This window comes from Oryza glaberrima, chromosome 3, assembly GCF_000147395.1.
Source record: "Oryza glaberrima chromosome 3, OglaRS2, whole genome shotgun sequence".
Lineage (NCBI taxonomy): Eukaryota > Viridiplantae > Streptophyta > Magnoliopsida > Poales > Poaceae > Oryza > Oryza glaberrima.
Genome location: NC_068328.1, coordinates 1,374,705 through 1,397,355, shown reverse-complemented (window position 1 = coordinate 1,397,355; position 22,651 = coordinate 1,374,705). Strand labels below are relative to the sequence as shown.

Here is a 22,651-nt window from a genome sequence, read left to right as displayed (position 1 = left end):
GCTGAAAAATAAACTACGATGAAAAAATCTTAAAATTAACTTTAAATTTAAGAATGAAAATTTAAATTTTAGGCATAAACATAAGCCAAAGTACGCTGCACGTGGCTAGCCAGTGGCATGACAAACTGTAGATCAGTACTACCTCGCCCAAAAAAATTACTTGACAGGAGAAATATCTGTTCAATGTATAGCAAACAACAGCTCATGGCAAAGGGATATATATACATGATGTCAGGTTCAGGCCAATTGGCGGCCTAAATTCCTTCAAAACAGAAAGAAGGGTTGTTAAATGTAGCTGATCAAACTGAGAGTACATAGAAAAAAAATTTTGAGCTAGGGCCATGAGCACCCATTTCCATTACCAGTGAAGGGTTCTTACACAGAAACAAAAGAGAGCAGGAAAACATAAAGATTGGCAGACATGACCGCTAACCAAATTAAGCTACAGTTTTTTCTAGTAGTTTTCCAGAGGGCCGCTACTTTATGTTCCAAGCTATCACCAGGACCGGCAAATGGTTCCCATTCTGGGGCAGAACACAAAAGACACCGACGCAGATAAAACTACTTTATGTTCCAAGCTATCACCAGGACCGGCAAATGGTTCCCATTCTGGGGCAGAACACAAGACACCGACGCAGATAAAAAGCCAATCATCAGCTGTTCATCAGGATCTTTTCAGTTCTCCAATCTTCTTCTGCATCCTGTCCATCTGATTTTACAGTTGAAAATGCTATTTGGCACCTGTCTCATGAGTATGGACCCCAGCTGAGCATTCTTCTATTTTCGTCTGGTTTCTGCAAAATAGCACATGTTCAATCCAGTTACATGCCAAAAAGATTAGTTCGGTAGGGTCATTTGGCAATTTCCTTCAAAACAACCCGTGTCTCTAGTTTTCCAAAGAGCCCAAATGACTGCACCACTCCAACCACTATTAGTTGTCTCATGTTTTTGTCAAAATTTGATATCCATGGACCAAACAAATGATCATTGTTCAGTATTGATTTTAAATTAAAAGCACAGTATCACATTCCACATAATCCTTGCGATGGGACAATCAAAGAGCAAAGGTTGAATGGATTCCTCTTTACCGCAGAACTGACAGCGCTTATCTCTTTTCCTCCATCCTTTCTTATACAAGTCATCTTTGGTGAGGATTTTGTTTTTGATTAACCATAAGAACACCTTTATTTTGAGGGGGATTTTAAAACTACAGATTTTTTTTTAAGGGAACTCAGTTTGTTGCATCTTAAAAGCAGATTTGACAGTGTAAGATCCACCTTTTGTCAAGTTCCACTAGATCCTGTCCACATAACCCTCTCAAGTCTGCACTCCATCACATATGTGTTCTATTTTGTTCCATTCATTCAGATTCTCTCCATGCAAAGTTAATTTAATCACACCCCATCCTTCTTTTTTCACTTTGGCCACAGTGAACGTTCTTGTGAATGTTACGTTATAAAGGTTGAGAAGGGTCTGCCCCCAATCCAGTTGTCCTCCCAGAAAAGAGTACATAGAAATAAAAGGATCTTTACCTTTGCTCCTTAACACGGCATCCACCGCTGGTTTCAAGCTCACCGCATCACATAGCGGTCTTCCTCTGATTGGAGGTCCCAATCTCCAGACATATGAGGCATCCTCACCAGGCGGGCGCCTTCTCACAACTTCGAAAGCTTTGGCACATGGATGACCACCTGTCCGGTCACCAAAGAATAGCTCAATTCTCAGAAGATCTAGCATTCTTTCCCCATCTGTAGTTTGCAGGGCGGCTGGAAAATTTTCCAGAGGACGTATATCAGGATCCCCCAATCCAGGACTGATAGGACACCAAAACATTGGAGGAGTCTTTGAGCAAATATACCACTTTGGAATCAAGCTGTACGGTATCAAACATATCTCACTGAATACATCATGAAAAGTAGAGATTCCCTCGACTTTGAATTTTGATGGAGGAATTGTCCGGACAGGTAGACCAAGAAAGAGATCGAACAAACTTCGCCCTGCCAAAGAAGATACATGCCCCAGATTTTTCGTCAACTGCACGATTGATGGATCTGATAAGGAATATGTTGTTTCAGTACCCTCAGAAAGAGTCTTGTAAACAAGGCTGTATGCTTTATGAATCTTGGCGGGTTCCATTATGTGGTGCACAAGAACTGCCATGGAAAAGAGAGATTCTGGTGTCTCTATACCATCAAAATCAGCTAATGTAATGACTGCTTCTCTCAAATGACCTATTCCAATAGGAATACTGAGATGTCCATCAGGTGCTAACTCATTGTATTTTCCCTCTGCTTTCATCAGTACCGTGTTTGCCAACCTCACATAAGGAAAGTCGGAGCGGCGGAATTGAGCTGCATAGTTGGAAGTAATAATAGCCAAAAGCCATCCAGTGAATGGATCAATTACAGCAGTAATGCACTTGTTCAGATATTTCATTGAGAAATAAAATGATGCTGGCCTTGGGGTGGCTACCGCCAAGATTTTCTCATACCCAACTTGCTCAGAAATATCAACCGAGGCGTACATCAGACACATATACAGCTTGAGTTGTGTCATGCATAAATCATAAGAACGAGCAACATCAGCTGGCTTTCCATCCAAGGACATAGTCACCTTGTTCTGTAAATTCCAAGAAAAGGGAAAAGGAAACAGCACGATAAGCAGAAAAAATGGATGAGTCTTTTGGTGGGTAGAGGTATTAGATCTTTTCACTTTACTTACAGGTATATCATCGGAATCCTCTTCACCTATGGTCAGGCATAACCTGCTTAAGTCCTGTATATATATAAAATGCTATGTTAGTTTTGCAAAACAAAATACAGAAACACTACTGATTTGTTTAGTTATTAAAACCACGATCAGCACAAAATGAAAACATCACAAGCGTAATTAGATATATATAAATTGCACCAACTAACACATTAACTGAATGTGGGAATTAAGAAATAACCTGCTAATTTAGATTACTCAAAATTCGCATTGACACGACATTGGCAAACACACTAACTTAAGCAGATTAAATTTAGTGCCAGCTCCAAAATCCTACCGGATTATAAATGTGAGGCAATCAACTTTAAGCAGATTTAAAAAGAGTGACACATACACACCCTTAACACCTAGCAGCGAGTCACATATTTCCTGTAGCAGATGAAATAATTATAACCAAGACAATTTTATGTTAAACCAGTATATTGGCATTAGAAGAAATACTTACGTGCTCATTTTCCTGTTGCCCTCCAATAAAGTATGGAGGGATGAAATATCCATCATCCCTCATGCCTTCTAGTGATTCAAGCTTAACATGTCCATTAGCACCATCCTATCAAATATTTCAGGAATTTAGATCAAAATACCAAAACATCTATATATAGATAGAAAGAGCTCGCTAAATGCCCTAAAGTATTCCATTAAATGCCTGGAGCAGAAAATAAAATAAAGCAGGTATTCCATGACAATAATCATGCAAGAGTCTAAGCCTTTTCAAGGAGTAGGAATTTGTCTTGGTGTATAGATAGAGCAAATAACTGAATGACTAAAGGACCTATAAGTAAGGTTAGGACGGGATCATATGGACAAAAAAACAAGTTCCTCGATCTGTAAAATTAGAGGGAAAAAACACGTGTAAAGGCAGAAAATCTCATTATGGAAGAGCAAATCCATAGCTATGACAGATTTAAGCTTTAGCCAACTTCTTTACGATGAAAATAAAATGTAGATATGATACAATACTTCATGTTGTTCAGAATGTTGACTCATCACCTCTTGTCTAACATTCTCTGCACATATTTTTAGATGATCCCATACTCTTTTTTCTCCTTTTGATAAAATGATGAGTAAATATAAAACGTAATGTCTTGAACTTGAAGACAACTGAGAAGAGAAAAAAACATGACACAGCTTTCTGACCCATTTCAGAATGCAGATAAAATGTTACCTTTTCATTTTTATCAGGGGAAGCAAGCCTGTGACATTTCAAGTCCTTCACAGATAGGCTCCGAAGATTCTCCACAGATTTTGTTAAAAAGTTCACAATCCTTGTCTCTCCTTTGGACAGAGTGTCATAATCCTGAAAGAGAATTATGAATAAATACAAGTTAACTTTTCAGATCTCAGATCACACGAGGAAAATAACATGACAGAGCTTGACCCATTTCAGACTGCAGATCAAAAAGTTACCTGCTGTTCTCTGTCAGTAAAGTTCGAACCACGTTTCAAATTCTTGAGGAATAAACCCGCAGGTGAGCAATTCTCAGAGCAAAATGCAGAACCTGAAATATTTGAACATCATCACCTGCTTATATGGAACTAATAGCATGTACCAAATTCATTATTGCATTCAATATTCTCAGACTCATCACACTCATTAAATTTATATGGAACTAAATGTCTAAATACAGAATCACATATTCACATAGGATATTCATCAACCCAGTAAATAGGCAGAAACAACAAGTGTCAACATATAGCACGGTTAAGCCATACCATTGTCAAGAGTGCCCTGCTTCATATTGCTTGGGCTAGATTGGGCATCGATAGAAGCTCTGATATGGAACTTTGAACCAACCTGCACGACATAAAACGCAAAGAAATCAAGCAGTTTAGCACATATCCTGTCCAGATCCAAACTAGACCACATGACCTGCCATCAAACTATAAGGGACCAAAAAAACAAGTTCAATCTGTAAAATTAGAGGAAAATAACACGTGTAAAGGCAGAAAATCTCATTATGGAAGAGCAAATCCATAGCTATGACAGATTTAAGCTTTAGCCAACTTCTTTACGATGAAAATAAAATGTAGATATGATACAATACTTCATGTTGTTCAGAATGTTGACTCATCACCTCTTGTCTAACATTCTCTGCACATATTTTTAGATGATCCCATACTCTTTTTTCTCCTTTTGATAAAATGATGAGTAAATATAAAACGTAATGTCTTGAACTTGAAGACAACTGAGAAGTGAAAAAGACATGACACAGCTTTCTGACCCATTTCAGAATGCAGATAAAATGTTACCTTTTCATTTTTATCAGGGGAAGCAAGCCTGTGACATTTCAAGTCCTTCACAGATAGGCTCTGAAGATTCTCCACAGATTTTGTTAAAAAGTTCACAATCCTTGTCTCTCCTTTGGACAGAGTGTCATAATCCTGAAAGAGAATTATGAATAAATACAAGTTAACTTTTCAGATCTCAGATCACACGAGGAAAATAACATGACAGAGCTTGACCCATTTCAGACTGCAGATCAAAAAGATACCTGCTGTTCTCCGTCAGTAAAGTTCGAACCACATTTCAAATTCTTGAGGAATAAACCCGCAGGTGAGCCTTTCTCAGAGCAAAATGCAGAACCTGAAATATTTGAACATCATCACCTGCTTATATGGAACTAATAGCATGTACCAAATTCATTATTGCAGTCAATATTCTCAGACTCATCACACTCATTAAATTTATATGGAACTAAATGTCTAAATACAGAATCACATATTCACATAGGATATTCATCAACCCAGTAAATAGGCAGAAACAACAAGTGTCAACATATAGCACGGTTAAGCCATACCATTGGCAAGAGTGCCCTGCTTCATATTGCTTGGGCTAGATTGGGCATCGATAGAAGCTTTGGTATGGAACTTTGGACCAACCTGCACGACATAAAACATAAAGAAATCAAGCAGTTTAGCACATGTCTTGTCCAGATCTAAACTAGTAGACCACATGGCCTGCCATTAAAATGCTAGATTTGCATTTCAATCCGCAATATACACAGAAGCAGACAGCTGCATGCTAATGCATCATTTCCCAGCCTAAACCTGCTCACCTTACTAGCCCTTCTCACAGCTTGACTGCAGAAAGCAAAACGCACATTTCAGCAACACTATTAACACAGTGGTACACTGCGCCATTGAATGCAAGCGCGCGCGTGGATCGGCTAACTCACCATGCCTTCGAAGCGACGGTGGAAGCCGCACGATACATTGCGGGAGAGGAAGGATGGCTTCGAGCTTTCGCGTGGTTCGGAGGCGGCGACCCGGAGAGCGGTGTTGTGAGATCGAGGATTACTTGGGGGGAGAGAGCGGCGGCGGCGGCGGCGATGAGATCGAGGATTACCTGGGGAGAGAGCGGCGTGATGAGATCGAGGATTACTTGGGGGGAGAGAGCGGCGGCGGCGGAGCGATGAGATCGAGGATTACCTGGGGAGAGAGCGGCGGCGATGAGATCGGAGAGAGATCACCACGAGGATCCGGCAGTAGGCAATGGGCCTCATGTTAGGCCTCCACGAGGCCCATATCTATCGAATCGTGGACCGTCAAGACTCGTGGGCCATACTGGCGAATGGACATACGATGCGTTCCGCCGGTATCTGGGCGGAACAAGTCCACTTTTATTCCCTCAATGTTGGTCCAATCTGAGGAGAATTTTTATTGGAATAAGTTCACTTTGGGTCTGTTCACTTTGATGTCATTTTCAACCTTACAAAATTTTAGTAAAGTTGCTAAAAAAGTGGCTACATTTAGTTTGCTGTCAAATTTTGGTAACTATATAAGAAATCCTGGCCAAAATTTTGTTATGATTTTTTGGCATCAAAGTAAACAGGCCCTTTGACTCCCTCAGTATAACTCGAATCTAATTCGTATCCCTAAACGACAATTCCGGATATCTTAACCCCTCAACTGTTGACCGGTGTAATTTAACTCCCTTAGCGGTTTTGAAGGGCGGTTTCGCTGATGTGGTGTTTTGACCGGGTCAAATTGGCTAACTCAGCATGTGGGACCCACATGTTAGTCTTAATTGCCATTGCTTAACTTTCAATTCGCCTTTGACCATCAAATTAAATGTGAATAACCCGTTCTCCTCTCTTTGAAACAAGGGATGCTTCCGGTTTTGCTTGGATTTATGAAAAGTTTGTTTGGATTTATGAAAGAGTTGTGATGAGGACATCACAGTCATGACTATACCAAGTTCAACTACTGCTACACGTGACCAAGTAATGGAAGGACCGATTACGTGAAGTCGTGCGAAGAAACTACAACAGCAGGTGAACTCACTCCTTACTACATTTGATGCATCTATATATGAGAATTTTATACTACCTAAATACTCTACATATATATATTACTAAGGTTTCTATAAGAGCAAGTCGCTACTGGATCAAAGGAAGCGAGTTACAAAGAGGCTGAACCACTCCACTGCTTGCTGACATCTGAACCAAGTTCCAAGAGCCACATGCATCAAATGGTCGAGATTAGCCATGCATGATACACATGGATGGAAATTTTATCAAGTCTAGTTTCACACCCAACAAACTGCTCGTCATTTCGACTTCCGAGTAGGGAGTAATGACCTTTTTCCTAGAGGCTGCGTAGGAGCCCAAGAGACGCGCGAGATATGAAGACCACTTCATGAATGCTTCAACCAGTTGGCCTTTCATCTCCCAACGTTGTGACTTTAGCCCATACCAAACTAGGAGGGTTGTTCCTAGCATAAATAACACCTATGTGCTACTAGAAAAAGGCTTTTTTTGGATCATTTGATAAACCGATATGATATTGCATCCGCGCTGCTGAGTGTCTTACACACCTTTGTTCTTGCGAGTTCTTCTTGGACTTGTGAGGAAGATCTCTCTGAGGTCCCCTAATTCGTGCTCTATGGCTTTCAGTTCGGCTGCACCGTTTTGTCAGGTATAAAACTAGTTACCCGTTGTTTCTACATCAATATATCATTTGTTTCTCAAACCTACTGCAGTGAAGATCGAGCCATTTCCTTGCCGATTCCCAGGTTGTTTAGATGTATACATGGTTTATTCCTTATTTTAAATTTTTTTTAAAATGATTTGTTTATTGGCAACATATCCTATGCACACAGGCCCTCACGTGTACACACGTGCACACCAACTAAAAAATATCACCAAAAAATCTAGAAAAAATCATACACATACTTTCAATTGTATTACACCTAGGGTTAAAATCTTAACGTCAAATTCATTGTATTTTAGCCGTAACAAAAAAAACAAAAAATCTGACAGTTTTAAGGTTGCAATTTTGTCAGAATTTTATCTTTTTTGTTATTCTCTATGTAGAATGAATTTGAAGATGCGACTTTGCACGTAGATGTAATACTATTGAAAGTACATATATGAATTTTCCTAGAATTTTTTGTGATAATTTTTAGTTGGTGTACACGGTGTGTACACGCGAGGGCCTGTGTGCGTAGGATACGCTGCCTTGTTTATTTTATTAGTTCTGGATCCAGAAGCAGGATACTTTTTCGTTTTGTGGCCGTGGCGTTGGGTTTTCCAACGAAAAACATCTCCCACAATCTCATTCCTAATAGTGATTCGCATCTATAGGGTGCGTTCGTTTCTCCAACAAGAGTTCGATGAAATTTTGGATACTCATGGCACGCTTTTCAAACTGCTAAACGATACATTTCGTGCGAAAACTTTCTATATGAAAGTTGCTCTAAAATATCATATTAATCTATTTTTCAAGTTTGTAATAATTAAAACTCAATTAATCACACGTTATTACCACCTCGTTTTGCGTGAAACACTTAATCTTTATCTTCATCTTCATCTTCAGGAGATTCAAACACTACAGAAGATTTTTACTGCATGTGCAAGTTTATTGTAGCTTTTTACTGCCTGTGCGGCTAAGGAAAGACCGAAGGACAAACATGGGTTTTCACGAGTAGTGATGAAAACGGATCGAATATGGTCAGAACCTAGCTATATCATATTTGTTTTCATTGTTTTTCGAAATCGGAATCGGAATCAGAAACCCGGATATGAAAACGGAATCGAATATTATCGAATACAAATATGGAGCGAATACGAAGCGAAACGAATACGGTGACGAATATTAATCGAAACATAAAAACTCCTCAAACTAAGCATCACAAATCAGCGAAGAAATATAACTTCATTATTGTTATCTAATAGAGGCGACACGTAACACACGCTGACGAGCTTGTCGAAGAGGATGGACAAGGTGTTACCGTTGGCAATGCGGAGCACGTCGGCAGGATGTCCTCGTCGGTGGGGTGCACCACTAACGGCAGCGACATTGGCTTGCCTCGGCGGCGGCCGCTTGCCCCAGCGGCATTTTCGTGTACGGCTCCTTAAGACACCCGTATGGAAAAAAATCAATTTCCCATGCGAGCCTTTTAAGAGGTGGAAAAAATATATTTTCCCATGCGGGCCTTTTAAGAGGACCGCATGGGAAAATTGATTTTTTCCATACGCGCGTCTTAATAAGTCGTATGCGAAAATAAAATTTAAAAATTTGAAAAACTTGTTTATCTCACTCATAAGAACTCCAAACTGGATGATTCTTTTTCATAAATGTTTATAAAATCACACTCTATCCTGTTATTGTGTTTTTACTGCTATTATTTGGCCATTTTTTTCTTGTGACTTTGTTTTATCAATTAAAAATTTGAATTTCAAAACTTCAAATAATATTTAAGAAGTAAATAATTTCAGTTGAAAAAGTCTTGAACATAAAAGATGTAGAACTCATGAAGACATACAGCTTTTATTTTAGTCATTTCTTCATCCGACAAAGTGATAGTAACATTGTTCACAAAATTTACATATCTCTCGTAGAGTTTTATAAACTATAAGAGAGATATGTAAATTTTGTTAACAATGTTACTATTACTTTGTCGGATGAAGAAATGACCAAAAAGTTGTAGATCTTGATGAGTTATATAACTTTGTTGCTAATGACTTTTTCGGTTGAAATCATTTAGTATTTGAAAATGTTGTTTGAAGTTGTCATATTTTGAAATTCAAATTCAAACTGTTGAAACAAAGTCATATAGAAAAATGAATAAAATAAAAGTTGTAGATCTTGATGCGTTATACAACATTGTTGTTTATAATTTTTTTTCATTTGAAATCATTTACTACCCAAAAATTTATTTGAATTTCTTATATTTTAAAATTCAAATTTTATATAGTTAAATCAAACTCGGATGGAGAAATAACAAAAAGAAAATTGGTAGATCTCAATAAGTTCTACAACTTTGTTTTTGACAACTTTTTCACATGAGGTTATTTAGCATCATAAAATTCGATTTGAAGTTATCATATTTTTAAATTAATTTTTTTCCTCCTCATCCCTTCAAAATTTTCATCTCCTCTTCTCTCTCCCATGTCCGTATATTTTTACCTCTCCCCTCTTTCTCTCTCTCATATTAGTCTTCCTCTCTCTTTCTATCCTCTCCTCTCCTCACTCTCTCTCTCTCCTCTCCACTCCTCTCCTCTGAGCGGGTGGGCGACGGCCGGAGTTGGCGAACGGCCTGGAGCTGGCGGCAACGGGGGCGGCTCGGCTGCCTCAGGCGACGGCGGGGGCGGCTCGGCCGCCTCGGGCGATGCCACGCTGCACAGATCCGGTGCTGAGGGGCGAGGGCTCTCCCTCGCGCAAATCTGGCGCCAGCGACGACGGCGAACGGTGGGGCCGGCGGATGCGGCTCCGGAGATGACGGCGGGTGGTGGGGTAGCCGATCCGCCGTCGTGTGGACTGCGGGCGGCGGGGCCAGCGGATGCGGCGCCGGCGACGACAGAGGGCGGCGGGGGCGGCCGATCCGGCACCCGTGACGACTGGGGCCGGCGGGGGCAACAAAACCGGCACCGATGATGATGAAGGGCGGTGGGGGCGGCCAATTCGTCGCCGGCTACGACTGCGGGCGGTGGGGGCGACAGATCTGACGCTCCGACGTTGTGCGGCGGGCTAGGGTTTTTTTCCGGGGGGGGGGGGGGGGGGGGGGGGGGGGGGGGAGGGGGGGTGGATTGGTTTTTTTTGTTACATCATGTACTTGGGCTGGGCTGCCTCCTTGCCTCGTTGGGTTGGACTGCTTGAGCTGAATGGCCATAAGGCCTGAGGTATAACTCCGAAGAAAAATACCGGATAGTTTCCGATGGATATCACCTATATCATATTTGTTTTCATATTTGAAAAAAAGCCCGAATTCGTTTCCATATTCGAAAATTTCCGGATATATCTAACCAAAACTATCCGATTCAAAAAAATGCCAGGTCGAACGAAAATTATCCGAACCACTTTCAACCCTATTCATGAGCGTAGGCGGATGCGTCAGTGCATTGGGCGATGGTAATAGAACTGAGCTAGCCAAAAAAGCGCTTGGGCACTCTGCATACGATGTAAACCAATTCAGTGAACACGGTTAAGACAAGCTCCCATGGCTGGAAGGTATAGATGGCCAAAAGGTCCGAGGCCCGACGGCCCGGTCCACGGCACGGCATTTTGGTCCGGCCCAAGCACGGCATGGCCCGACGGGGGTTGGGCCCGTGCCGGCCCGGCCCGACCACCGGGCCGTGTCTGGGCCCCTCCACCGGCACGTTGGGCCGGCCGGGCCGGCATGGCACGATGGGCCGCAGGCCAGGCCCGACACACAAACAGTAGGGAGTAAAAATAGACATATTATGCAGTCGAAATATTTTTTTCTTTCGAAATATTTAACTATTTGTTACTTTTAGGTATGGCAATTAATTATTTGTCATTACTATGCCTTCTTTCATTTTCTCGTTCTTATTTTCTTGTCGAAGTAAATGAAAGCAGATGGCTGAAATTAGTGTCTCTAGATGGCTAATTTTCTCCATTAATACCACGGGCAACAGTCAACGGGCATCTGAATTAGTATGGTTCTTCCATGCAATGGTTTGACTCGATACCGCCCTTCTCGTCAGAAATTCAAAGTTGCCGGCAAATTCTTCTACCCTCCAATTCAAACACGAGACACACTACTATACAGTATACACATCATGTTCGAGAAAATGTACGTAGGGCTACTTGCTAGTTGCTACAGATGCAATCCAACAATACCATTCGATCAGCAAATGGCACACGAGTTGGGGTTCTCCTCCATGCTCATGTCCCTCGCGTAGTAGTACTGTGGCGGCGCGTACGGGTAGGCCGGCGGCGGCGGCGGCGGCGGCCGGTACTGGTTCATGTACCCGGCGTTGAACATGTACGGCGGTGGCAGTTGGTGCATCGGCATCGGCATCGGCGCCACCGCCGCAAATTTCTTCTCGCCGCCGCCTTCCTCTTTCTTGGCCGCCGCCGCCGCCGCCTCACCCTTCTTGCCGTCGCCGTCGTCCTTCTTGCCGTCACCTTCCTTCTTCCCATCGCCGCCTTCCTTCTTGCCGTCTCCTCCTCCCTCCTTCTTGCCATCGCCGCCATCCTTCTTGCCGTCGCCGCCGCCCTCCTTCTTCTTCTCCGGCTCTTTCGCCGGGCCGAGGGACTCGATGTAGGCCGCCCACGACGCCTTGCGCAGCTTGCTCACCACGTTCACCGGGTCAACCGTGCCGATCACCGTCATCTTGCGCGACGCCATATCCATGGAAATGGCGTCGATGCCTGACATGACATGCATAAACGAACAGCACGGTCATTTACTCTTGATCGTTTCTGAAGACGGGCATGCAGAACGGTTGATGGATCGAACACGATGCGTACCGGCAAGCGTGGAGACGACCTTCATGGCCTTCTGCTTGTCCTTGTTGTCATGGAGATCCAGCTTCACCACAATCTTCTGCAGCAGAGGAACATGTGAAACATCAGTGTTAGTTTACGCACCACCATGGGATACGAACGCTCGCAATGTGTAACGGACAAAAACAACATGTATATTTTACTGGATTCAGAAGCAGAGATCATCCTATCCCACAGAAGCTACTAATCAGAATCAGAATCCAAGTGCAAAAGATAGAGCCTCACCTTAGACATGTCCACGACCAGCCAGCGTCAGCCGTCAGCAACACACCACGCCGGAGAAGAAGAATGCAAGAACGGGAGATGATCAGAAGCAGCAGCAAGGTGATATGACAGAAGCAGAGCAAATATCAGCAGAATTAGCCAAAGTTAGGCGAGCGTATCACGCAACGCAACAGCAGCAAAAGCAGAGGGGAAGGGGGATGGGCGAGCGGGCAATGCAATGCGACGAAAGCGTCCTAAATACTACTAGTATCGAAGTGGTGGGCGATGGCCTGCTTCGACTGCGACTTGGGCTACAGTAGTAGTAGTTGTTGTTGTTTCGGTGGACACGATCGGCACGCGGACGTGCTGGTGACGGTATACGATCGGTTGGACACGACCCGTCACCAGCCGGTGTACGAAACCCACATCGCCAAAAACCCCAACTCCCCAAGGCAATCGCTCGCTGCCCCTGCTGTCCAGTGTCACCGCTAAGCAGAGCACGTTCACGTGCAAACATCCAACAGGGGAGAACATGAGCCGGGCTACTATTGTTGCGACATCAACCAAAACGTCTCGATTGGTATGAAACTTTTTTTTTTGGATAACAGATTAGTATGAAACTGACAGAGATGAGACCAATTGCTTGACGTCTCTGCTGGTTAGTTAGCTAAGACTGATTTGCTTGTTCCGAGACTCCCAGCCCAACTGGAGCGACTCTGCTGCCCCCTTGTTGGAACGTTGGGTCGTGTCGTTTTCCAACGGCAGGAGCCTGACCGAATGTGAGCTAGCAGACGAGCGGATTTGCAAGACGAGAACCTGACCGAGTGATGACCGTGTGATCGGAAAGGAAAGATGGTGCCGCTGGCGCTGGCGTTGGAAAGACATACGGGTGTGTGTTTTAGAAGAAGGGGATTGAGAAGATTGATAAGATACGTAAAACGAGGTGAGCCATTAGCTCATGATTAATTGAGTATTAATTATTTTAAATTTTAAAAATGAATTAATATGATTTTTTAAAGCAACTTTCCTATAGAAAATTTTTACAAAAAAACACACTGTTTAATAGTTTAGGAAGCGTGCGTGCGGAAAACGAGGCGCTTTCTCCCTCTCCTCCAAACTAACGCTGCCAGTCCCAAAACTCTTGTTTTCTCTTCTGAACAGAACATCCATTTTCACATCAAGATTCAAGGCTATAGTTATACAGGTAGGATGTTGCACTCCATGAATACTGGCGGGCTGCTAAAACATATTTAGCTGGTCCGTATTTATTTTCTTTATGTAAGATTGTTCTTTTTAGAAAGCACCTCCTTCCTTTTTTTTTAATAAATGACACCGTTTACTTTTGTATACGGGTTTAACCATTCGTCTTATTTAAATTTTTTTCTAAATGCATAAGATATAGCCATGTTTAAAGTACTTTTAGCAATAAAATAACTCGCAATAAAATAAATAATAATAACATAATTTTTTTAAATAAGACAAACGATAAAACATGTGTACTGTGTAGTAGGTCACATGACCCCGGTTTTTACATAAAGCCATCACGGCATCAGCTGGGAAAACCAGCTTTTCCAAGACACAGTTCAAGACAGCACAATTCTGAAAACAGAGAAAAAACACTTTGGTCACCACAAGTTTTCCCAAACCGCCGGTATCCGCGTGGTTGTCGTGGTTACCGCGTTTACCATGGGGTACGTTAAAAGAACCGCGGTAAACCTTTTTAAATTTAAATAAATTTTAAAAATAATTTGAATTTTAATAAATTTTATACGGTTTACCACATTTACCACGGTTAGCGTACGGTATTCCGGCTACGGTGCTTTGGGAAACTCACAGCCCGACCACCGAGCGAGAACGAACACCTCCAAGCACAAGAGTTCGCTCCCAGGATGACAACCAGCATGACGACTACTATCTCAGCACCACGGAGAAAAACTATTTCTGGAAGATTGTTAAGCAGGAATGTTTATTTATTCCACTTAGGACCTTTGTGAGTGGATATAATGGGCTTGTTAGTATTTCAGACCCAATTTTCACAAGGCAGATTGCTGGGCTTTTTTCTGTTTTTTGCGGGTATTTGGGCTGTTTCTACCAATTTATGCTAGATGGGCTGAGAAATGATATGTAGTACTGGGCCAAGAATCAGTTGTGCTGAGTTAAGATCATTGCTTGGCTAGACTTCTCTTTGGATATGACCCTAGTTTGGCCCATTGCCTTCGCCGGCGCTGATACCATCATTTGAGTCCGCCTGATACCCAGGTAGACATGAGCCACCAGCCATGAAGCCAATCAAGACATCATTGAGATTCCGCACCATTTGTCCATCACAACGATCGAAGACAACTATTCTTGTTTCCAATCAATCACCCCAGGATGCATCTGATACAGGAGTTGCCACCTTTTATCAGGAGACAACATGTTTGATCGAGTACCAAGTGCCTGTGCTAGAGTCAAAACTCAAAAAGGCAGGACGTGCCAAGTTAAATAGAACGCGATTTTTTTTTGGCAGAACAGGCCAGCAGACTAATGAGGCATTTTTCGTTTTGATGTATGCCACATTACCATCATCTAATGATCAGTATCTATAAAGAAGACACACTTGTCTGTTACACCTGCTGTTTGGTGTTCCTACTGCATCAATTACCTCCTGACAGTCTGATTCACTTCACTAGTTCAATCTCGGTTAGCTGCAGGGACAGCAAGCATGCAAGTTTGGTGGCCTTCTGTTGAGGACATGATCATGATCATGAGCAGCAGAGCACGTGGAGCACTTTGCCTAGCGTGGCCGGAATGTATTACCAGCAGAAGATGCATGTGACAAGCAAGCAAACAAACGTCCAGGCCCAGCACAGTGTTTCTTCCAAGGCATCTCTCCTCCTCTGCACTGTACTGTAGTCTGTAGTGTAATCTTGCTGTTTGCAGTAGGGTCTCTGACCTTGAAAGGAAATCTGTTAATTAGGCACATCCAAATCTCCTGTCACTTCGCTTTGACATCCCTTGGATTTTCCCCCGTCTCGTGTCATCTGCTCTTTTGTTCTATTCGCTGGGATTTAGTTGCGGAAAACGCGCGCAAGCTTGGGAAATGGCAGGTTAGTTTTTCATTTGTCTGATGTGTTCTTTGCCCTGTTTCTGACGTAGCAGTACAACCTTGCGTGCGTTTTGTAATAACTTCCCTTGCAAATAGAGTTATGCAAAATCTGAAAGCATCAGTACATCTGTACATGAACAAAATGGTAAGCGTATAAGTCTGAAACAAATAGGAGTAGTAACCGATTAACTGAACGGTCAGAAATATAGAGCTATACTTTGTAAGTCAGTGTTGTTTTCACCCTGGATTGACCCAAGATTACCGCTGGTAAATCGACCAGAATCTGACACTGACCTCCTAACAACGGATAGCGCGATACTAATTTTTTGTTAATGACTTGGAATTATAAATGTGTCTGTAGTTGAGTAATTGCTGCTACTGCATCAGCATGTCTGAAATTCACCTAGCTGGCTCTTGTTAAGCCCAGGCTTTAAGAAGTCTGTCCCCCTAGCTCCCCACTATAGCTGGTGTAGCTAGTCCACAACAAACACCGCACAAGCACACTTGCTCTCAACCCAAGGACATGAAAGCGACGACACGTCGCGGCATGGCCGATCAGGGCCTACCATCGAAGAAGAAGAAGAAGGGTTCGAGCGCAGCGGCCGCCCGCGGCTTCATGTGCGGCTGCGGCGGCGCCAAGTCGGTGTCCGTCGTCTCCCGCCTCTCCGCCGCCGGCAATATCTCGCCCGCCACGACCACGCCACTGACGACGACGTCGGCGAAGACGACGAGGGTGACCACGCCCGCGCCGACCACCGTCCACGACGCCGATGGCACGCCGAGCGTGGGCACGCTCCTGCTGCAGCTGCGCGAGCTGGAGCGCGGCGTGCGCGCGCTGGGCGTCCGGGAGGACCGCGGTATCAGGCCGGCGACGCCCCCGCCGCGGCACAGGAGGAGCGCGAGCGATGCATCGTCAGGCAGCCGGCGGCGGCGCGGGCGGCTGGAGGAGGAGAGCGTGGCGGTGGTGACGGAGTCCGACGACCCGCTGGGCGACTTCCGGCGGTCGATGGCGCAGATGATCGTGGAGAACGAGATCACGGCCACCCCCGAGCTGCGGGAGCTGCTGCATCGCTTCCTGTCGCTCAACTCGTCGCGCCACCACCACCTCATCCTCCGCGCCTTCGCCGACGTCTGTGAGGAGCTCTTCGCCGGCGCCGGCCAACACAACAGCCACCACCACCATCACCACCGCCCTCGCCGCCGGCCAACGAAACCTCTCCCGTACAGCTAGCTAATGTGTACGTCTTGTCCACGCATGCTGCATGCAGTACAGTTGCACCTTGCACGCTTGCACGCACGCATGCACGCACTGCGCTGACACGTTAACTACAGTTGCAGTATAAATCCACGTCCTCGAGAATCGCTGCATGTGTACACGTGTCATTAAATACGTTTAAGTACATTATTGTCACTGCAATTTGATGGAGATTAGGCCGTGAAGTGCGGGAGGCTGCTCGTTGATAGCGAACCAAGCACAAAGAAAACGAGCTAGAAAGCTTAGCCTACCAAGTACCAACCGAACCTTTTCTTTTTGTTTGGTGGATGGTGATAGAAACTGCGTCGGTGCGCGAGACGGCGCGGCAGCTCGGTGAAACATCGAATTCCCAGCGTATTTGCCGGCGATCTCAAGGAACGTGGGCTCATCTGACGTGCGCCGTTGCGTGCGTCAGTGTCGGCCGCGATGCCTTTGCACCTTTGCTGGTTTTACGGATGTCATGGCGGCGTCGTGGCCCCTGCCGCGGCGTGTCTCCCGGCGGCCGGCGACAGGTCAATTGGCGTCCGATGCATGTGTCTGAAGGCTCCAATTGACCAAATTAACTGATTGGAAGTTGGGGAGAGGCTAGGCTGTTAGCTGCAGATTCATTTTATCATGTACAATCACCTGGAGTAGGTGGTACCTGCGGGAAAGTTAAATACTATGTTCATGTTCTTCCCGTCCAAAAAAAATGCTCATATTCTGAAACAGCCGTTCGAAGTTTCGAATCAATACAGCACATCAGGATTGTTTGTTTTGTTCAGGTTTGAAAATGCTATTTATTATTCTGGGAGTTTACTGCTTGCATTGCTTCGCAGTTTGATTTCAGATGAAACTGACCACACTAGAATACTCGGGCCCAATTATGGCCCATAACATTAAAGACTATATCTGCTGGGCCTCTGAAATCTTCTCTTATCGGGCCTCATCTGAAAAGGCCTCTTAAGAAATAATCATGGTTTAAGAGAAGAACCGATTACGCTAATACGCTTTGCAATTACTATCAAAAGGGGATTCCTAACCCGCCATCTCCATCAACGGCTTGAAATCGTGGGAACCCAATCCCTCGCCGTGCATTAGCATTCTATCTCATCAGCAATGGCCACCAATACCATGCCGCTAACCTTCTCCCCGCCTCGCCTCCTCCACCGCCACCGCCGCCGCGAAGCCAAGCCCCAACGCCGCTCCGCCACCGGAGTCTCCCTCCTCCCTCGACGGGGAGCGGCCTCGGCGCCGCGGCGGCTGTACTGCGCCCCCAGCGGCGGCGGTGAAGTATCGGCCCCTCCAGCCGACGAGCAGCAGGAGCAAGCGGCGAAGGAGGAGGAGGAGGAGTACACGCTCCTCGCCATCACCGGTAGCGACTGCAACGAGGTCATCATGATCATCGACTCGCCCGCCACCCGCTACCTCCTCCTCGACGCCAACCGTACGTATTGCGCTGCACACACTGCGATTTCTTCCTCCGCCTCGAAATTGGATTCGTTTGGTGAGTTCGTGCTCCCGATTGGTTGTCTCGTGCAGGGAATGTTCACAGCGTTCTCCCCAAGACCGGAGTCTGGACCAACTCATATTGGGTATAGAACTGTAATCCTTTACTTCTATCTTTATAGGTTGCATGTGAGGTGTTTGCTGTTTTGTTTCCCCTGATTTTCGCTGAACCTGTTGAGCCGGCGAGCGCGTCGTGCGCCATGATCCGGGGCGTGTGGGATAGCATTCGCCACTAACCGGTCACGGCGCGCACCATGGGATCGTGGCCCTAACCTTGTTGTAATTGTCGTTCAAAACGGAGGGAAGAAAACCGAAAAGCTGCAGATTAATTAGCAAAGCACGAAAACCTTTGTCTACCAAGTTTCATGCCTACAAGCTGTTCATCCAGTGTTCCCCAGTTGATCCAGTTGAAAGTTTGAGTTGAGTGTGTGAGATTTGAGAGCGATTTCAATCGGGAGTGCTGACAGGGTATGCATTTATCGTATGAGTAACCTGAACTGATCGAGTTGAATTTAGATTACTAATGTGCCATTGGTGACATACAAGCATAGTATTGTTGAGCGCCTTGTAAGCATTAGGAATTTGACGCTGTATCCCGTCAACAGTTTCAGTCTCTCAGCATGTCCATGATAAACAAGTTTTTGAGAAGGACAGTAATAGGCTCCTGGTAGTTGGATAGCAGTTTAGTACCAAAAAAAAAACTATAATATGCTCATATAGGTACTTGTTATCTATGTGATGGGTTGGTTTCTTTGCAAAACGCATCCTATTTCTACGCCAACTATTCTGTTTGAATGTTGTTTTTCATCCTTTAAAAATGTCTGCTCAATGTAAATGCTTAATACGGTGTGCTTTTCCTATTGTACAGGATGAGTTCGTGAGCCTACCAGCTGTTGTTCCACGTGGTCCTGTTGCTCTTCTAGGATTGGTAAATCACTTGGTGCATGATTTACCTATTATCTTCCATCATACTTCATTGTTTAGCATAACTACTATGCATAACAAGCAAAATTCCTGCCATGCTTAGAGGGTTTGGGAAGGCCTGAACGGATGTCTTACTGATCAATTGCAATTAGATTATCAGCACACATCACAATTCCAGCATACATCCACAAGCATTACAGATGCTTCTCATTTGAACAACTCACTTCTATTTTTTACGGGCAACTTACCTCTTCACACACTTGTGGATAGTCACTGCACATTATGATTCCTGTCCTTTTCCCCTGTTTTTTTTCAGGGTGCTGGGACTGCAGCACATCTGATGCTAAAATTTTATCCTTGGTTGCAACTTGTTGGATGGGAGATTGATCCTAAGGTGAAGACTCTTTTCATTGTTCTTTCTCTTTTTAATTGTTTGGTGACCACAGGCTCACAGATGGTAGTGAAATATTTTCACATTGTTACTTATTGTGTTACAAAAAGAAATTCAGTAATATATTCCTAGTTAAGGCTGTTAAGCTAGCTCAAGCACCTCTTTGCATTTTTTTTTCTTTAGACTTATCCCTTGTGCTCCACGCATCCATTTTCGTATGCCCATTTCTTACTCTCAGTTTGCATTACTGAAAATTGTATTTTGTCTCATGACAGATAATTGAACTGTCAAGGGATTATTTTGGTTTATCCGATTTAGAAAAGGCAACAGAATCAGGTGGTTCACTTTCTGTGCGCATTGGTGATGCACTTTCTCCATCAGCTACAATTGAAGGAGGATTTGCTGGTGAGTGCTTACTACCTGATGCAAATGGAATTCATGCTTTACTCTCTTGTTACTATTTAATTATACAATGCTCTTGGATGATGCATTTTTGGAGTATGCTAGTTGGATTATCTGTAGTATATCGGAAAGCCTGTACTGTTAGATTAATTTTTTTTTTTGAGTTTTCAAAGGCTTTGAAAGTTTTTTGGCCTAACAACATCTAGTTAATGTGTACAGGTATTGTTGTCGATTTGTTTGCTGATGGGAAGATCATACCTCAGCTACAAGAAGTATACTTCCTCTGCATCTCTTTCTATTCATTTTTTACCAGTCTATAAGCTACGCTGGTTGCATCAGACTTCATGCTTTTGAGCATGTATTTCTTATTCCTTGAATCAGTTGAATGCATGGTCGAGCATGGATGAAATTACTTGATATCTACATATAATGTCTTGAAGTTTATTACTTGATATCTACATATAATGTCTTGAAGTTTGTAATAAATTTTAATTTATCTCATGATGTGTTGATTTTTTACCCTTAGTTTGGCTGGCTTGATATAGTGATATGTCGAATTTGTCGACAAAAAAATCTTATGCATCCCAAGATTAATAGAGGGTGCTTAGGATACACCAACAAAAGTAAAAGCTACTTGTGTGACCTTAGTGTTCTTAACAAAAAACCTTATGTGACCTCAGTGTCTTTGGCATCCATGGATTACTCTCCTTTGCAACCCTTCCTTTCAAGCCTAATTGGCCAAATGGCTGATATAATTCACTGCAATTGAAATAATTTGAACAATTTTTCAAAGCATGTAAAAGTGCAGCTGAGAAAGTAAATTCCTGGATGCTACTTTTGTATGTGTGTGTGTGTGTGTGTGTGTGTATAAACTTTTTGGAACACTTCCACAGCTCTTTATTTTCTACTGGATTTAATTTCAACATTGTTACAGGTTGAAACCTGGTTGGAAATCGCAAAAAAGCTAATGCCAGACGGACGGATCATGGTTAACTGTGGTGGAGCTGATGCTGCTGTATCTCTTGCTGATGATATGGGCCTTTCGTCCTGGGTTCAGAATCCCACAATCAAGGCACTCTGTGCTGCATTTCCTGGGCAGGTAAGATTATATATGAGCCACAGAAATATCCATATTTCGACTGCTATAGCTGTATAGTTTCTAGTACTAGATGATGGAAAAGTTTAAAACAATAAAATATGGAATGGTAATTGTTTAACTGTTTTGGGTTGCTACGTATACGAGCAATGTCACCACTGTTGTTAGAATGCCCAGCTGACGTAAACCTGAATTGCAGCTAAACTGGAAGAGACTATCAGAGAAAGAGAGTGTAAATTACGTTGCATTGACGGGTCCTCTTCCAGACTTGGATGAGTGGTCTACCTCAGTTCCTAGTGAGATGAGCTCAAAAGTGAAACAGTGGGTACCTTGCGAACTTGCTTGAGGTTGAGAATCAACAATTTCTTCTAGATTTGCCCTATTTGCTTCAACAACTTGTGTGCCCCCTCTGTTGATGGCTCTCTTTCTGGCGAGTAGTAGCTGGTAGCTGCAGACAGTATGTACCGTTAACGTAACAACACTCAATTATTAGCTCTATGTGCCTGTTTGACTGATTAAAAAACTTTAATACCATGCTGACTTGGTTATTTGTTCAAAGTGTGTTTTAGGCATATGCTTCTGATGCAACACTGAAATGTTCAAGGAATAGAAGTGCAAGGTAATTGAGCCACACTCAAATTTTGTTTCTGAAGTTAAGTAGCATAGCGAAGTCAAGCATAAGTTGAACTCAGTGGATGTGCGAATGTTGGAAGGTTGTCAAGACAAACAAGCAGCACGAAGTTCAGAACATACTACACAACAGTTTTGTCATCTCTTACTGTTAATATTCATGCATTTTTGTTTGAAGGAAAAATCCATGTCAGCTTCGTAAAGTGACAAATTGGTTTGTCTGAACAGCTGTCCAGTAGCTTTCACTGACAAATACTGTTCGTTAGTAGCTTTCACTGATAGATGCATGGATGGTACTTCCCCCTTGATGAGGGCTCTGAAGAAAGCAACCATGCTGTACTGCTGCTTGTGTGATTGAGCAGAATCAATGCACCGGAGGAGTAACATGCCTCCATGCCGGTTGCGCTCTGCATACTTTTTTCTGTTCTAGATTGATTGTGACGATATATCACATGCCTGGTAAATGTTCAGGGTATTAAGCGCATGCACTATAATGAATGATGATGCTCGATGGCATGATCTTGTTGTGCTAAGTTGTTGGGTTAATTGATGGAAATCATGGAACTCTATGTCTCTATCTTTTAACTCTTCACTTGAGTTCAGTCCGGCATTTTTGTTACAATGTACACAGGCGGCGGGCAGCTGTCTATC

General features: G+C 43.6%; 4 protein-coding genes across 15 annotated transcripts; 2 read left to right on the top strand and 2 right to left on the bottom strand.

Moving 5' to 3' along the window:
* Positions 1-205: 205 nt before the first annotated feature.
* Positions 206-6,210, bottom strand: LOC127767829 (uncharacterized). 4 transcript variants are annotated; one of them, XM_052293282.1, is made up of 12 exons: positions 5,946-6,210; positions 5,826-5,850; positions 5,568-5,649; positions 5,262-5,353; positions 5,020-5,151; positions 4,483-4,564; positions 4,177-4,268; positions 3,935-4,066; positions 3,215-3,319; positions 2,722-2,775; positions 1,533-2,619; positions 206-794 (listed from the first exon to the last, which is right to left on the bottom strand). In XM_052293282.1, exons 1-12 carry the CDS (start codon positions 5,981-5,983, stop codon positions 778-780), a joined length of 1,938 nt encoding a protein of 645 aa, XP_052149242.1. In that variant the 5' UTR covers positions 5,984-6,210; the 3' UTR covers positions 206-777. The 4 variants fall into 4 exon arrangements, with proteins under 4 accessions (XP_052149242.1, XP_052149241.1, XP_052149244.1 ...); XM_052293281.1 differs by having other exon boundaries at positions 206-2,619; XM_052293284.1 differs by lacking the exons at positions 3,935-4,066; positions 4,177-4,268; positions 4,483-4,564 and having other exon boundaries at positions 206-2,619.
* A 5,503-nt stretch (positions 6,211-11,713) lies between these two features.
* Positions 11,714-12,971, bottom strand: LOC127765589 (heavy metal-associated isoprenylated plant protein 39-like). Of its 2 annotated transcripts, none has more exons than XM_052290525.1 (3): positions 12,748-12,971; positions 12,487-12,562; positions 11,714-12,387 (listed from the first exon to the last, which is right to left on the bottom strand). In XM_052290525.1, the coding sequence occupies exons 1-3, from the start codon at positions 12,754-12,756 to the stop codon at positions 11,861-11,863; spliced, it is 612 nt and encodes a 203-aa protein (XP_052146485.1). In that variant the 5' UTR covers positions 12,757-12,971; the 3' UTR covers positions 11,714-11,860. The 2 variants fall into 2 exon arrangements, with proteins under 2 accessions (XP_052146485.1, XP_052146486.1); XM_052290526.1 differs by having other exon boundaries at positions 12,487-12,559.
* Positions 12,972-16,157: 3,186 nt separating this feature from the next.
* LOC127768227 (transcription repressor OFP8-like) lies at positions 16,158-17,826 on the top strand. Its single transcript, XM_052293762.1, has one exon. It carries the CDS (start codon positions 16,338-16,340, stop codon positions 17,043-17,045), a length of 708 nt encoding a protein of 235 aa, XP_052149722.1. The 5' UTR covers positions 16,158-16,337; the 3' UTR covers positions 17,046-17,826.
* Positions 17,827-18,117: 291 nt separating this feature from the next.
* LOC127766603 (uncharacterized) lies at positions 18,118-22,508 on the top strand. 8 transcript variants are annotated; one of them, XM_052291696.1, is made up of 10 exons: positions 18,118-18,495; positions 18,591-18,643; positions 19,426-19,485; positions 19,798-19,875; positions 20,148-20,277; positions 20,494-20,546; positions 21,209-21,373; positions 21,570-21,827; positions 21,940-21,989; positions 22,179-22,508. In XM_052291696.1, exons 1-8 carry the CDS (start codon positions 18,168-18,170, stop codon positions 21,714-21,716), a joined length of 1,014 nt encoding a protein of 337 aa, XP_052147656.1. In that variant the 5' UTR covers positions 18,118-18,167; the 3' UTR covers positions 21,717-21,827; positions 21,940-21,989; positions 22,179-22,508. The 8 variants fall into 8 exon arrangements, with proteins under 8 accessions (XP_052147656.1, XP_052147654.1, XP_052147655.1 ...); XM_052291694.1 differs by having other exon boundaries at positions 21,930-21,989; XM_052291695.1 differs by having other exon boundaries at positions 21,570-21,842; positions 21,930-21,989.
* The last annotated feature ends 143 nt before the right edge of the window (positions 22,509-22,651 follow it).

What these genes read in the sequence shown, in the direction of transcription:
- LOC127768227 (XM_052293762.1), top strand. Translation starts at nt 16,338, where the DNA reads ATGAAAGCGACGACACGTCGCGGCATGGCCGATCAGGGCCTACCATCG.
- LOC127765589 (XM_052290525.1), bottom strand. An exon ending in GGTCGTCTCCACGCTTGCCG is followed by an intron (nt 12,388 to 12,486) that starts GTACGCATCGTG and finishes ATGTCATGTCAG; the next exon opens with GCATCGACGCCATTTCCATG.
- LOC127767829 (XM_052293281.1), bottom strand. Translation starts at nt 5,983, where the DNA reads ATGTATCGTGCGGCTTCCACCGTCGCTTCGAAGGCATG. An exon ending in CTGTGAGAAGGGCTAGTAAG is followed by an intron (nt 5,650 to 5,825) that starts GTGAGCAGGTTT and finishes TATGTCGTGCAG; the next exon opens with GTTGGTCCAAAGTTCCATAC. An exon ending in CCCCTGATAAAAATGAAAAG is followed by an intron (nt 4,565 to 5,019) that starts GTAACATTTTAT and finishes TATGTCGTGCAG; the next exon opens with GTTGGTTCAAAGTTCCATAT.
- LOC127766603 (XM_052291696.1), top strand. Translation starts at nt 18,168, where the DNA reads ATGGCCACCAATACCATGCCGCTAACCTTCTCCCCGCCTCGCCTCCTC. An exon ending in AATTGAAGGAGGATTTGCTG is followed by an intron (nt 20,278 to 20,493) that starts GTGAGTGCTTAC and finishes TAATGTGTACAG; the next exon opens with GTATTGTTGTCGATTTGTTT. An exon ending in TCATACCTCAGCTACAAGAA is followed by an intron (nt 20,547 to 21,208) that starts GTATACTTCCTC and finishes ACATTGTTACAG; the next exon opens with GTTGAAACCTGGTTGGAAAT.